The sequence below is a fragment of the Calypte anna genome, chromosome 24 (assembly GCF_003957555.1).
Source record: "Calypte anna isolate BGI_N300 chromosome 24, bCalAnn1_v1.p, whole genome shotgun sequence".
Classification (NCBI taxonomy): domain Eukaryota; kingdom Metazoa; phylum Chordata; class Aves; order Apodiformes; family Trochilidae; genus Calypte; species Calypte anna.
Window position 1 is genome coordinate 93611 of NC_044269.1, and position 16366 is coordinate 109976.

Below are 16366 nucleotides of genomic sequence, written 5' to 3' on the forward strand. Positions count from 1 at the left end.
ATGAAAGCTCAGGGATACTTGCGGGCAGGACAGAAAACTTCATCTTGCTGCAAATTCACAAGAGTTCCTCAAAAGCAGGCACACAGATGTCAGGCATATCCTACATGAGGATTTGGTATGGCCAGGATGATGTTTTAATTTCACATAAAACAAACCACCTCAAACATTCTTACAGCCCTGATAGGAGGGCTCCCCCCAAGGAAAAACAAGACTCAAATGAAAACTACAGATCGACTGAGGTCAACCTTGCTTCCTTTGCCAAAACTTGAAATACCTGAGCTTGAAGTAAGCTGGCTCCAGCAAAATAAAACATGGCATAACAAAAATCCCGTTAGCATTTGATGATTTCATCCCAGTTGCATGAGAGTGTCTCAGTAATACATCTCAATTTTTTAAAATTTTTTTTTTAACAAAATGATGGCATTCAGAATTTTGGAGTTACTTCATCAAGACTGTCCTGGGAGATGTCCTCTCTCAGAACATGCCACTGGGCTGGAACTGTTTTTATATAACTGCACAAGAGAGACCACACAGTGTGAGGCTCTGCCAGCCTTGCTGAGGGTGTCAAATGTGTGCACTTTGTAGCACTGCTAATCTCTGCTGTCAGCAAAGACAATAGAAAACATTCTTGACAAAGCTTGCCTATTCCTCTTTTTTTTATCTGTCCATACACTGGTACAGATGCAGTCTATTAACCCCATTCAACATGTGCTGTCAGAGATTAAAAGGTATTGGATATAATTATGGAGAAAAAGAATCTAGGTCTGTAAAAAAAAAGACAGAAGAGACTCAAAAATTCAATTGAATAGAGTGAGAACCTCTGCAAAAAGACATGACTGTTATTAAACTATCAATTATGAGAACTGTACTTTGCAAAACAAGGTCTCTGCCAGAAGACACATAGATCACTCTCAGCATTTAACTGAGCACACCAGAGGCAGTTTCTGGAGAGATTATCTATGTTTTGGACAACACCTTTGATTTCATTACAAACACATCCATCTTCACTGAAATAACCAGCACTTCATCATTCAAAACCTCCACAGCCTTTGATTACCCCATTTGCACATCAGATAATGAGCAGCACCAAGTCCCTGTCCAGCACTGGGCAGATAAAACCCTGAAGAGCCTATTTTTCCAGTTGTACCCCTTGGCTGGGAATTGGCATTAGCCTCAAACAAGATTTTTTTTTGTTTGTTTGCCAAAGCCCAGGATGGGCTGAGAACCACACATGCCTGTGTAGCTTCCACAGGGTGGATGTAAACCAGGGTGTGCTCTGAGGTGTCCACAGAGGTGTAGGAGGTACCATCAGCTGTGTAGACAACCTGCTGGGAGGGACGGTCCTGCTCCTCACTGTACACAATCTGGGCCACTGTCCCCCCCTCAGGGACAAAGTGCACCTGGAAGAAAAAGAACAGATTGAAACAGAGGCCTGGGCAGAAGAGCCACCATCTGATTTTACCCTCAGGCCTAACTTGTATGAAGACACCTCAGTTCTTGCATGAGAATCATAGAATGGGCTGGATTGGAAGGGACCTCAGAGATCATCAAGTCCAACCCTTGATCCACTCCCCCCGTGGTTCCCAGCCCATGGCACTCAGTGCCACATTCAGGCTCTTCTGAAATATCTCCAGACACAGAGAATCCACTACTTCCCGGGGCAGCCCATTCCAATGGCTGATCATCCTCTCCAGAAAGAAATTCTTTCTCATCTCCAACCTAAACCTCCCCTGGCACAACTTGAGACCCTGCCCTCATCTTGCTGAGAGTTGCCTGGGAAAAGAGCCCAGCCCCCCCCTGGCTCCAACCTCCTTTCAGGGAGTTGGAGAGAGTGATGAGGTCTCCCCTGAGCCTCCTCTTCTCCAGCCTCAACACCCCCAGCTCCCTCAGCCCTTCCTCACAGCAATTCTGCTGGATCCCTTCACAGCCTCCTTGCTCTTCTCTGGACCTGCTCCAGCACCTCAATCTCCTTCCTGAGCTGAGGGGCCCAGAACTGGACACAGGACTCAAGCTGTGGCCTCACCAGGGCTGAGCACAGAGGCAGAATCCCTTCCCTGGACCTGCTGGCCACACTGTTCCTGAGCCAGCCCAGGATGCCATTGGCCTTCTTGGCCACCTGGGCACACTGCTGGCTCATGGTCACCTTCCTGTCAATCCAAACTCCAAGGTCCCTCTCTGTATGGCTGCTCTCAGCCACTCTGTGCCCAGCCTGGAGCTCCCCATGGGGTTGTTGTGGCCAAAGTGCAGGACCCGGCACTTGGAATGTTGAACCTCATCCCCTTGGCATCATCCCAACTCTCCAGTCTGTCCAGGTCCCTCTGCAGAGCCCTCCTGCCTTCCAGCTGATCCACACTTCCCCCCAGCTTAGTGTCATCTGCAAACTTGCTGATGATGGACTCAATTCCCTGATCTAAAAGGCTTCAATAGTTCCTAAGAGGAAAAGTTCAGATTGGAACTGGTGTATCTCTAGGATTTATTGGTGTTTATTGTTTCTCTTTATTCTCATATTCCTTGCTGGATTTATGAGCATTCAGCTTGTTCTGGAGTTGGAGGTTATTTTTTTCTGTTTGATGAACAGCTACCAGAACCCATTAACTCTGATACTGCTTCAAGTAATAACACTGCACCTATCAGAAGGAAGCAGTTGTCCGTGTTTGATTGCTTCTCTGGACTACCTGGGGGAGTATCACAAGAAAATTCAACTGTTTTAAAAACAGAAACAAAACTGAAAGCATTAAGCAATGAGTCCAAGGACTACTGCAACAAGTTATGTCTGGGGCAGCAGTTTGAATTCAACCAACTTGCTTCTGTGCTCATAAATTATTAGCTGCCTCGCTTAAACCAGCTGGAATACTTAATTCCAGGGGCAGCAAGAACATGGTTGTTTTTGGACACACTTTATATGCTGAAAACCATTTTCAGCACATAGGAAAAACAGGATAGTTAGGAGGAAACCCAGTTTAAGCATCCATACTCATGTTGACACAAAATGCTCTCAAATAAAATGATTCCACAGTGACTTCACCTTTTAGCTCACGCTTCAGAAGACACCTGCTCCTCCCCTGAGGCTGCTAGGTTTAAGCACAATAAACACTGCAGGAAGGATACACACAGTGTTTCACCTTTGGAGAGCATTCTGCAAATACTAATTAAGCCATGCGCAAACAGCAGCATGGTTATCCCATTGGATGAACAACAGGGCTCAGGCCATTGAAAAGTGCCTTTCCTTGTAAATTTCCAAGCTGGAAATAACCAGGAGAGTCACAATTTCTCAGCCTCTGGGTCAAACAACATGGAGCTCTCTCTTTGGAATATATTCAAAAGAATGAAGCAATATGCAGCCTTCTAGAAATTCTAGAAAACCAGCTGCATCCATCAGAACCTGACTGGGTTAGTCACTAGCAATGAACATTGCTCCCTTCCTCATTATCCAGAAGTCAGGCTGGAAAAAATTATTCATTTTACTTTACTTTACACCCACTCTTGCAACTGATTTGACTGCTGCCATCCAAACAGGCTGCCCCAGACCACAGATTTTGTTACTACTGGTTGATCTGAATCCCCTTTTCACTTTCCCACATGGTTATACAGAGATTTGGACACTGAAGCTTCAAGAGCCCCTGGCTGGTTTTGTTCAGCTCATCTCAGAGCTGAATGTACAGCTGCCTGTACATTCACTGCTGTGGTTTGCAGAGCTCATTTGCTGAAGCCCTAAAACCCCAAATCACCCCAGAGAGTTTGTGTTTTTCTCCTCTAATGAAAGCTGAGTTTCCAGGCTACAAGGAACAGATAAATGGGAACTTCTGCTTGCTAAGCCACCCCAGTCTGAGCAGAAACTGAGAGCTCTAGAAGGCAGTAGTCACCTGAGCAGTACTGGGTTCCTGCTCAGCAGAATCAGGCCACACCTGAGGACTTTCCTCTTTGGAGTCCATCTCCTCCCTGCCGTGGTGCTCCATGCTGAGGGAGAGCTTCTAGTGGAATGTCAGCTTGGACAGATTCATCTGTTCACTGTCTTCCTACTTCCAGAAGACAAGGTGATCTTCAGTAACATGGCTACAAAAGAAAAATAAGAGAAGAGAATGGAGAAATTAAAACAAGTGTGGCAAGGAACAGAGGTCTATGAGGTATTCCAGCAGCACTACAGGGATGCATTTTGCCACTAAGGAGGAGAAAGTCAACTATTGCTACAACTGCACTGCAGGATGCTACTGAACACCTCCTGCCCTGAGACTGGACTGAATTCTTCCTGCATTTCTATGGAAATTCTTCCTGCATTTCTATCCTTGGCCACAAGCAGCCCATGAAATATCTCTGACAGACTCCTCTGGTGTCTACAGAGATCAATCAAGCATGCAGAAAACTGACCTGAAGCTCCCAAAAAGAAAACTCTGTGTGTTTATACACACCCCACCAGTTTCTTGATTTGTCTGGAAGAGGTTTGGGTCAAGAACCAACTGGTTCTACATCCCCAGGCAAACTGCACTCCCAGTTGGTATCCAGCCATCTCACAACAGACAACTTGCAGAAAAAGGACAATGAATCTTCAGCTCTTCCCTCACACCAGCCTGAGGAAGCTGACAAATTGCTTCCAAGTGATATTTTTTTAATTTTTTTTATTCACCTCTCACCATTTTATTGGGGCCTCTCAATCTGCCACTGGGTATCTCAGCAGTGTAATTTACAGCTCTGGTGATTGGTTCAGTCAGTGGTTCAGCACCTTCCCAATCCTTCTGCCTCTAATGTCACATTAAATCACAGGCCCAGGAATTAGTAGGAGGCTGAGCCCATTTCATTTTTCAGCTAGTCCAATTAACTTTTATTTCACACTGTGTGCCTCACTGGGCTGATACAATGCCAGCACCCAGTCTGGGCAGCAGGAAGAAAAGCAGAAGGCTCCTTGCTGATGCTTTCATTCATTTGCATTTTGAATGCAAATTATTTTAGTCATAATTTAGTCCTATGAATGCTAGCAGTTTGGCTTGGCTGTGACAAACTATAAAAAGATGAGGGGGAAAAAAATTATATATATATATATATATATATATAAAAATCAGCAGGCCCTTTTGTCCTCCTGTGATTTTTGCCAGCAACAAAAACAGCTTTGCAGACCCCAGCACTGACTGTACCATTGGTCCTGCCCAGAATCTGTGAATCAACAGCAAAGTCTCAGGAAGACGTCACTGAACTGTGTGGTGGGGTTAAAAAAAAAAAATAAATAAATTGTAGGAAAAACAGTAAAAATTGTAGGAAAAAAAATTGTAGGAAAACAGTAGGAAAGCTACTTTTGGGCATCAGCAGGCAGTAAGCCATGCCACAAGTGATGATTAGAGCCTAAATTTTGCTGTCTCATGCTGAAATCCATAGGTGCCACAGGACCTCCCACACCAGCAGAGCCTGAGGGGTGGGGTATGAGCCCCCCCCTACCATGAGGGGCTGAGATAAAGGGACAGAAATCCTGTCTGCATTAATATTATTTGATACAAAACCTCCAGAAAAAGCACTGAGAAAAGGAAAAAAAAAAAAAAGAAATAGTCATGCCTTTAGCTGGGGGATCCCTTTAGCACAGAAACTGAAGTGCAGCAAAGCATGATGCCTGATTAAGAGCAGCCAGGGTCAGGTACAAATAAATATTATTTATATTCATTACAGAACACTCAAGCTCCCATACATGAGTAAATATCCCTCCCTACACAGTCCCTTGTAACCAGCTATCTCCAAGTTACCTGTTATGCTACTGAGGCTTAATTAAGGAATTTTCTCACCCTTAATCCCACTTTCACTGGACTCCATCATTCATTTTATCATGAATTTATCATCCAGAGGTTTAGAACTGCTGGTGTGAAAGGTGACAGCATGGCTGCCAGTAACAGAGCCTGAACAACAAAGCTGGCATAAAATTAAATGCCTGTCCTGGTGATATTCTGTGGCTGGTTTCTCTCAACAGCTTTTTCTTGCCTGTCATTATTAATCCAGAGCCAATTCAGGCAATTGCACTAACAATAGCCAGGAGTTTAATCAATTACCTAATTGCTTCAAAACAACAAAAACAAACATTCAAGGTTTCCAGTTTGAGTTGGTTTTGTTGGTTGTTTTTTTTTTTTTTTTTAATTACTTATCCTGCTAGTAATAACACAATTAAATTAAGCAGTGATTGAATTAAGACAAAGGCACAGTTCTGGCTAATTCCACAGGGTGCAACAAGTGGCAACATTTTTTGGCTGACCTTCCCCAGAAGCAGATAGTGAAGGAAGATGCTGACTCACTCCTGCAGACTCACTTTGACACAAATAACCTACAGCTTGAGGGGGAAGGAGACTGAAGGGTTCAGATGGGTCTTTTAATAGACAGAATTGGGCATTAAGATTCATAACTGCAAAGAAAAAAACTAAACAGTAGCAAAAAAGTTGGAAAAGAAAGCAGAGGATGATGATTTCAAGGTCTGCCCTGGTTCTAAAGGTTAGCATTAACCTCAAATCACAGGGAAAACAGCAAGATTGAGCCAAATTCAGTGCCTCAGTGGTGCAGTTTCTATAAACGGTCCTGTTATTGCTCTTCTTCAGAGAAAATTAAAAAAAAAAATACTGCTCAGCCCAGTGAATTGTGCAGCAATAGCAATGAGACAATGTTAGGAGCAGCAGGATTTTGATGCTTTTTCAAGTTTTCTACTTGAAAATACACCCAAAAATCTGCCCCTCAGGTCTGGATTCCTCCCCAAATCTGGATCTCTATCACTCCTACCATCACAGAACATGTTTCCCTGGAAACATCGAAGTGCTGAGGGAGCAGAGAGTGGAGGAACAGGCAGCCCATGTCCCAGAGAGGTCCCAAGGCAGGAGCAAACCTTGAGAAGCAGCTGACTCAGAAGCCAATGGTGAAACAAACCCTCACAGTGAAGGTTTTTGCTCCAAAGCCTCAAAACTACCAGGAAACACAAACACCTGAGGAAGCTTTCTAGCACTCATGACAAAAACCAGACCAAAATGACTTTCCCCACCAGAGCTCCACAGGATGCTCCTCCTCATTAATCCTGCATCATCTTCTTTTCTCCTCTAAGCCCCCTCCTGGCATCCACCAGAGCTGGGACACTGACACCCACAGAGACTCCAACCATTGCCCTGGGGGCTTCTCACTGCAGAAGGAAGCAGCAGACATCCAGCTCAGCACATGAGAGTTTTTCAGATGAGCTGCAGAAGAATCATGAGGAGGCCAGGGTACCTGGCCTCAACACTGAGCCTGTTAAAAACCCCGGTTTAGTAGACATGGGTAAAAAAAAAATAAAAATTTCTCCCATGGTCTAGCTGGAAGCTTTGTTAGTTTGATTTTATGGCAAAAAAAAAGTGAAAGTGGGGGCATCAGCACTGCCAAAGTGTGCCAGGGAACACTCTGCTTATCTCTTCTTGCACTGTTTGCCCATGGATTAGCCTTTGCAGTTGTTGATTTTTCCCTCCTCACATCTCACAGGCATCAAGACATTCCCAGACAAGCTAAATGCCATGGCAAGCACCTCAGCTGGGATCTCCTGCAGCATCCATAGGGCACATACACACACTGTGAGACAAATCACCCCATACATCAACCACAATTCCATCATCACCCCAGTTTTTGTGTACAAAAGCATCACACGCAGGAGCAGGAAGCAATGCCAGTATCCAAGGTGCTAAACCATTTCCAGAAACTGGGGAAGACAGCATTTTCCTCCCCAAAACAGCAGGCATACCTCACCCAGTCCATGCTGGGGTGATGACACAAGCTGAACTGGTAATAGGTATAAACAGAACCCAGGACCCCTCCAGTAGGTCCATGGCACAGATTAAACACAAATCAAGATACCATGTGAATCAGACTGGCTAAACTCCCATTATTTTAAGCAAAATGCACATCTAATTTCAACCCTGATGTACCATACCACCAGTGCCCATCCCAGCACTGGTGTGGGGTTTTTTGGGGTGTGTGGTTTCTTTTTTTTTTTTTTTTTACCACCAGGGGTCTTCCTCCAGCTTTTAACATGGAAATGATTTCTTACCCTCCGGAGGAACATCACACGTGTCTGCAAAAAGCTCTGCCCCACACTTCAGTTAATTACCCCGCGTTGCCTCCAAGGCAGAGCCCATGCATTTCCTCCAGCACACAAATTGTCTCCTCCAGTGGCACACCACCTCATTCTGACTCGGTTTTGCACCCATGGGTGCTGCCTTTCAGCTCCCCGTGGTTTCCAGGGGTAGAAGCAGGCTCAGAGTTAGGAACTGACACCAGTGCCCTCCTGCACTTCCCTCCCAGTGAGGTTTATCAGGGCAGGAACAACCTCGTGCTCAGCAGAGGTAGAAAGCACCCAACTTAGAGCTGGAGCTTGGTCAGGAGCCAGGAAGGGCAGGACAAGTGTCCTACATGTCCCTGCACCCCTAACCCCCAGCTGGCTGCTCCAGCAGGCAATGTCAGTAAATCACATTTACCTTTCTTCTCTCAACAGCCCCTGGGGACCTGCAGGTGAAACCTGTGGCCTTCCTCTATTTCTTGCCTTTTAAATCCAATCCAAAAATCTCATTAAGGGTGAAGCTGCTTCTCCGCAGCTCCTGCTGCCTGCAAAGTGTCATTGTGCCACTCATCTGTTTTAGAAATGTCACTTGACAACTCCTTGTGCCCACTGCACCTCTCTCTAACCCCTCTCTCCTGCTTCTTGTCAGTTTCTCTGGAGCTTTCTCCTTCCATCAGCACTTTTCCCCCCAGCCACTGCATTGAGCTCTGGGGGGTGAGAAAGAACAGAGGCAAAGCAGCAGTGTCCAACAGCAACACCCTCAGCAGAAGACACCCAGCACAGCACCCATGTCCTGGCACCTCACAGGGGCACCCAGCACTCCTAACACCCAGGGAATGAGAGTAAGAGCACACCTCCAGTATCAGCAACATCCCTGGGGTTTTATATTTGACCTGCAAGGGTTTGGGAGCCAAGCACTGAACTCCCACAATGCTTCAGGGGAAAGCTCACTCCTCAAATCCACCAAAAAAACCCCCCAAGAGTAACCAAATTTTCTTGGTATGTTAAGGAATGACCATTCCTCCCAATGCTGAGGCTACACGAGAAGATAGAGACAAAAACTCCAGGGCTGCCACCTCCAGCAACCCCTCCAAACTAAGGACATTCTGCTGAGAAGCCACTCGAGCTTCCAGACAGCCCCTCCTGTCCCTCCCCTGGCAGAAGAAAACCGGGGGCACATTAAAAGCAGGAGAGTGGAAAAGTCCCCTCGCTGCTCAGAGAGCCCTAAAGCCACTGCAGTGCCTCAAAGGAGAATCCACTTTGCAATAATGGTGCATAAAGCAGCTCAAAGTGATTTACCCCCCGGTGTCACAGGTTTTTGCGCATGGATTGGGGTTACTAGCTTAATCCCCTGAGTACTCAGCTCACTGACCACTCTTTTCCACCACCACCTATCTGCAAAACTCTTAGGAAAGGGGTTTTGGGGTGGGTGTGTTTTGTGTTTTTTTTTACCACCAGGGGTCTTCCTCCAGCTTTTAATATGGAAATGGCTTATTACCCTCCGGAGGAACATCACACGTGTCTGCAAAAAGCTCTGCCCCACACTTCAGTTAATTACCCCGCGTTGCCTCCAAGGCAGAGCCCATGCATTTCCTCAGCTCCCCTGGCAAGGAGAGGCTTTCGGTGCAGCAAGAAGGGTTCTAACCTCATCGAGGACTGAGTCTCAGGGCTGCTGCCTCCTCCTCTGCATTCCCATCCATCACAAGCACGTCTGGTTTCAAGGAACTCTGGCTCCGGTGCCTTTTGGCTGCATGGTAATAATCAGGTAATATATAACCACAATATTTATGTTTTAGTGGGGAGTTCAAAATGGAAATCATTGGTAGGGTTAGGGCAGGGAAGATTATTGATCTCCACACGAGGAAAAATGGTTTTGCAATTTATTTAGTTGTGTAATAAATAGAAGAGCTCAGCCAAATACAAACTCACTTTTTACTCAAATTGTGCATAATGAATCCATCTATCTATACCCTTACAGCACATCCATCATGAAAGCAACGAGCTAGAAAAAAAAAAATTATAAATCTCAAATCTCTCCTCTCCTCAAGGCCAGTCCTCTAATGCTGTGTCCAAGCCCAAAACCAAGGGGACAGTGCCCAAGGTCTGAAGGTGAGAGGACCGTCTTAGGATTGGTCTCTCTCAGGCAAGGAGCTGGCAGTCTGCTTCTCCCACAAAACATTCCCAGAGGAGAGGTTAATAACATCCTCCTGGAGGGCTACCACAGGCTGGGGCACACAGACACAGAGGTCCCTCTCTCAGGGTATCGTGTCTGCTGCCTTGATTTGGTTTAAAAATGACAGAGGGAGAAGTCTGATAAGAAAAGGAAAATAAAAAGTCTGCAGCAAAACCTGTTCCTGCAGGCTGATGCTGCTGCTTCTTTCCTCCCTTCTCCTGTTCCTCTGCATTAAATCACCCTTCAACGTTCAGCTCTTAAAATTCCAGAGAAAACCACCTCATTCCTGCACATAAAAACCCCAACGTGTCTTTTTTCAGACTTCTCTCAAGTGACTGAGAGAAGTCACTTGACTTCTGGTCCTCTGGTCCTCCTTCTGTGGTCCTCTGGCCACAGAGGACAAACCAGGACCTAAAGCCCGGTGCCAGCTGAGGGCCACACCACCACCTCTACTTGCTTTTTTCCTAGCAGGAAATAAAGCTGACAAAGGGAGCCCATCTCATGTTGGAGTCAAAACAAAATTCGCAACACTAAAGCAGCCTCTGTAATTAGCCACACTTAGGAGTCAATTAAAATTCCGTTTGCACAGCTGACAGCAGCTGCAGGTGGTCAGAAACAGACTCCAAGGAGCTGCTGACTGCAGAGCAAATTACCATAAGAGTGCTCCTCCTAGGATTTTCTTTGCAGGTTTAGCACCGAGGGGGTCAGAGGAGAGCAAGCAACACATTTTTTCTCTCAAAAACAAACTGTCAATTATTCCATCAGATAATAATAATAATTAACAGCTCATCCCATAGCCGAGGTAAGGGAGCTTTGGTTTAAAAGCTTAACTGAAGAGAAGGAGGTACACAGCAAAGAGATTCAGGGATTAAGTTCTCCATTTAAGGATCGGCTTGAGAAATGGAACCACTTGTAATTTTTTTTTCCTAGAAACTAAGCCTTGAGACCGCCAATTACTTTATTATCACGAAAGATGCAAAGAATTCTCTTGGAAAACCAGCTGATGAGTCATTAGCATTTCATCTTCTAACTTAACCAATAGAAAAGAGGGGAAAAAAATCACTGAAAAAAAAAGCAGAAAAAAAAGCTAAAAATTCTGTTTAGTCTATTAGCTCAGCCTTGTGCTTGTTCCTCCTTTGAAGGCCTGGAAGAACCATAAATGTATCAGTAATACCCCAGGCAGAGGGGTTCACGGGTGTCACAAAACACACTGCAAATCACCACTTTTCTTTTAACTCTCAGGACTATGAAGCTCAGCAGCCTGAAACAGAAACTCTGACCAAGGCCACTTCAAGGGGGGACCCTTCCTAAGGACCTGCAATGAAAAACTGAGAAGCAAGAGGTGTCCATACATAGCTTTAAGTGTCTAATACAGGGAAACCTACCCAAAAAAGAGTAAATTACCTCTAGACTAGTTCTGACAGAGCATCAGGACCTTCTTTTTCCACTGCAACTGAACATGCACCCATTTATTTTTTTAATGCAACCACAACAGGCGGATGGGGAACACAGCACCTCAACACCAAAACCAAGGCAGCAAGAAGCCCCCAGGCCAGCCACATCCTATCTCTGTTATCTCAGACAAGAACAGGCCTATTACCACCAGAACATGGCCCAACATCACCAGAGCAGCAGCAAAGCCCACAGCTTTCATTTCCAGCCCCAACTTCTTCTCACACACGGGCCTTGCCCTTCCCTTCCCCAACCACCTCATGGTTCTGGGAGACCTCCATATTCCAGCCCAATCCTGCTCTGCCTTTGCATGGATCCACACAAGCCCCGCGGTGGGGAAACAGCCGCCTTGCCCCTACAACAAGCCCTAAGGCCACCCAGACCACCATCTTCCCTTCCCGAGGCCCACACAGGCATTTTAATAACCCCCAGCACCCCCAATGCCCCTGAACCCCTCTCAGCGCGCACGGAGGTACCTTCCCCACCCTCTCGCCTTTATATACCCTCGGCGCCTCACGGCCGCCATCGGACCCAGCCAATCGGAGGCGGGCGCACGACGCCCCCCCTCCCCTAAGTTAGCCAATGGGAGGCGGGGGCGCGAGGCAGGCGGCCAATCAGGAGGCACAGGTGCCCTCTCCACACAATTCCCCTTCAACCGCCCCCCAGGGCGGGGGGGGGGGGGGGGGGAGAGAAAGAAACCCCCGAACCACCCCCCCCACCCCCCCCATCCCCCGGGTTCCCTGAGGCGCCCAACGGTCACTGAGCCCCAACCACTGCGGAGCTGGGCGGGGTGGGGGGAACACGGAGACCCCACCCGGCGGGTAAGAGGAGAGGGGAGAAGGCGTGAGGTGAAGGGAGGAGAAGTGGAGGAAGCAGCGGGCAGCCCGGGGTAAGCAGAGAGGGGGGTTGGAGGTATTGAGAGTGCTGAGGGGGGGGAAGAACAAGATGGCTCCGGCACACACACACCACAACCCCCCCCCCCGCCGCTGAGGTGCCGGGGTCCGGATTGTACCATCCAGGGAGGGGGGGACGCAGGGAGGGGGCAGCTCCTTCTCCCGCTGCCCGGGGCGGGGGGGTATCCCGGTTGGGGCGGGAAAGGGGAGGGGGGGGGTAGCGGACTGTACCTCTCCCGCGGGAAGGGGTGGGGGGGGAAGGGGAATGACTGCACCCTGTTCCCCCCCCCCCTACTCCCGGGAGCCAACGGTTTATCCCGTCCCCAACACTACGGAACCGCCAGCTCCGGGCGCCATCTTGGGTGCGACTAAAACAACAAATCCAAAAACCCCCGGCGGGTCCCCGCGATGCCCCAGGATCGCGCTTCCCTCCCGGACCGTCCCATCGCGTTACCTGAGGGGGTCCCATGCGGTTGCCGCCTCCCGGCCTCTTCCGACGGCCCCGCTGCGGCCTCAAACCCCCCCACCTGTCCTCACCTCACAATGGTAGCTGCAGAGCGGGAGGGGGGGGCGGCCGCCCGGACCTCATTAGCATAATCTGCCTGGCAACAGGCCGCGGCCCCGCGTGCTGATTGGCTGAAACGCCTCCGCCCTGACAAGATGGGAAACAAAAATCCTCAGAAAAAAAAAAGGTTCGCAAGCGGACGGGTCAGAGGGGTGAGGAGTAAATGGAGGGGGGGGGGGACACACCCCCGATCTCACGGGGAAAAGGGGGGGGGGAAATACCCCCAGCCCGAGCCTTTAATCCCCCCCTCTGATGCCCGCGACCAATCAGAGCGCCGCTCTCATCCCTGGGTGCGTTAAGACCAATGGGACCACTCCTCTCATAGAGGGACTCCGCCCCCTCCTGGGGGAGGAGATGGAGAGGAGGGAGGGGGGAAACGCGAGGAGCGCCCCCTGCTGGGAGGGCGGTGGAGGAGGGCGAGGTAGGGCGCCCCCTGGCGGCGGGGAGAGGAGGGGGGCTGCGAGTGAGGGGCTGTGATTTTTTTGTTTGGTTTTTTTTGGGGGGGGGGTGTTTGGGTAAGCCCCATTTTTACTGTGCAGGGAGTGCCTGCTCTGACTCCCTCTCCACAAAATCCCTCTGTGGGTTTCCAGCAACAACACCCTGCAGCCCCTTTTGTCTCTCAGAGTGTAATTTCCTCAAAATTCCGTGAAAAAAAAAAAAGCAGCCTGGTGGGTTTCAGGGTGGTGTGACTTATAAATAAAAAGCTGGAGCAAGAGCTATGAATATCTGCTGAGGAAATGGCCCCAGAAGGGGTCTTTCTGCCTCCTGGCACCTGGACTGGTGTTGGCATTTTGGTTTTTTTATTCTTGGTGTGTGTGTTCTCATCCTAAACGTCAGTGCAAGGAGCATAATCATTGCTATTGTTCAGAAATTCAACGAATTGATCATTCCAGTGAGGTTATTGCTGCCCTGTTGGGGATGCTCTTCTAAGAGAAGTGTTTGCATTATCACAGAATCATAGAATTGGCTGGGTTGGAAGGGACCTCAGAGATCACCAAGTCCAACCCTTGATCCACTCCCCCTGTGGTTCCCAGCCCATGGCACTCAGTGCCACATCCAGGCTCTTTGGAAATATCTCCAGACACGGAGAATCCACTCCTTCCCTGGGCAGCCCATTCCAATGCCTGATCACCCTCTCCAGAAAGAAATTCTTTCTCATCTCCAACCTAAACCTCCCCTGGCACAACTTGAGACCCTGCCCTCTTGTCTTGCTGAGAGTTGCCTGGGAAAAGAGCCCAACCCCCCCCTGGCTCCAACCTCCTTTCAGGGAGTTGTAGAGAGTGATGAGGTCTCCTCTGAGCCTCCTCTTCTCCAGCCTCAACACCCCCAGCTCCCTCAGCCCCTCCTCACAGGAATTCTGCTGGATCCCTTCACAGCCTCCTTGCTCTTCTCTGGACCTGCTCCAGCACCTCAATCTCCTTCCTGACCTCCAGGAATGGTGTCTTGCTGATGGCATTCTGGTGGCAGAGAAAAATCCTGCTTTTCCTATTCCTTATTTTCCAGGAGAGAGCTGCCTGGGGGAGGAGGGGGTGCTGAAATCCCCCCCCTCTGCCTTTAGGACCTTTTCACCCCAAAAGGCTCCAGGGGCTGCCTGGGTGCACACAATGGATCCACAGGAGCCTGGGTGGCTGCAGATCCTGCCAGGGGCCAGGAATGAACCCAAAACCAGGGGTGGAGGAGGGGTAAATTTCACCTCATGATGAATTTACTGCTTTTATCAAAAATTCCTGCTGCTTTTCTCTGCTCTAGGAGGAGATGGAGAGGGACAGATCTTGGGGCAGTGATGCTGAGTGCAGAGAGAACTCACTGCCTGGTGACCTGACCCATGCCTTTTCAGGGGCAAGATTAAGATTGTGAGTAAAGATTAAGTAAAAATTAAGTAGATTTATTTAAAAAGTAGGTTAATTATAAAAGTAGATTTATTAAAGAAGTAGATTTATTTAACAAGCAGATTTATTAAAAAAAGTAGTTTTTCCAGCTGCCTCAGAGAGACAGAGAGAAGCCTTAAATTTATTTATTTCTATTTATTTCTGATCCTTTTTATTTATGTATTTATATGTATATATATAAAAATATATATAAATATATTTATTTCTGTTTATTTCTGATATTTTTTATTTATATATTTATATCTATAGAGAGAAAGAAAAATATAAATATATATATTATATATAATAAAATATAATATATATTTGTATGTATTATATTTATATAATATATATTGTATTTATATACATTATATAATATATAGTATAAATAATTATATAATACATATATTTTATATATAATATAATATAATATATATTATATATTATGTTATATATAATATATAAATATATAAAAATATATTATAAATATACATATATAGTATATATAATAATATAATTTATATAATAATATAATTTATATATATTTATAAATATATTTTATTATATATTTATATATATTCTCTCTATAGTTATAAATATATAAATAAAAAAGATCAGAAATAAATATATATTTTTATATTTTTCTATGTATATAAATATATATATTTTACATATATATTTTTTTATATATATATTTGTATCAGTAGGCTACAGAAAATAGCTCTGGTGTCCCATAGGTGTGGAGCAGTGCTGGAACCCTTCCTTTTCCCATTATTTCCCTTTTCCCATTCTTTCCCAGTCTCTTCTGCACCTTGGATCCTGTCTCCCCTCATCCCCATTTTCCCTCTTCCCACTCCAAGGTTTTTTTTCCCCCAGCTCCATCCCTCCCTCCATGGGAACTCCCACTCAGGAATCTTCCCCCTCAGGGCCTTTTCCTCCCCCATTCCAGGTTCCAGCTGGAAACTTCCCTGCTTTTTGTCATTTCCTTAGAAATACCTTGGACACAGCACCCCCTGGAGCCTCCTCACCCATTCCCTCCACCTGGAAAAGCTTCCAAAGTCTCCAAACAGACCTGGAGCACAGTGCCCTAAAGGAGCAGCTTCCAGGAGGGCTGGGAGGAAGAAATAAAGAGGTATGGGAAAAATGATAAAATATTTTAAATTATAATAATGATATTTTCTCTTATAATAAAGTATTTTAATTTTATTATTTTATAACAAGTATATTTTATTTTATTAATTTATTTTATATTTTTATATTTTTATATTTATATATTTATATATTTATATTTATTTTTTATAAATTTTTTAATAAAAGATTTTATTTTATAATGCATAAAATAAATTTAACATTATTAATATTAATTATATTAACATTATAATA

At 46.3% G+C, this 16366-nt stretch overlaps 1 protein-coding gene across 8 annotated transcripts in view; it reads right to left on the reverse strand.

The window, feature by feature from the left end:
• PRDM10 (PR/SET domain 10) overlaps window positions 1-13126 on the reverse strand; it is a 43589-nt gene extending 30463 nt beyond the window's left edge. For 4 of the 8 annotated variants that reach the window (XM_030464753.1, XM_030464748.1, XM_030464754.1 and 1 more), the window contains exons 1-3: window positions 13005-13126; window positions 3864-4053; window positions 1236-1400 (exon numbers count right to left, since the gene is read on the reverse strand). In XM_030464753.1, the coding sequence (XP_030320613.1) occupies window positions 1236-1400; window positions 3864-3956 (258 nt within the window). In that variant the 5' untranslated portion in view covers window positions 3957-4053; window positions 13005-13126. Of the gene's footprint in view, window positions 1-1235; window positions 1401-3863; window positions 4054-9677; window positions 9780-12669; window positions 12702-13004 lie in introns of those variants that run through there. The other 4 variants (XM_030464749.1, XM_030464750.1, XM_030464752.1 and 1 more) reach the window with 4 other exon arrangements.
• Between the last annotated feature and the right edge of the window lie 3240 nt (window positions 13127-16366).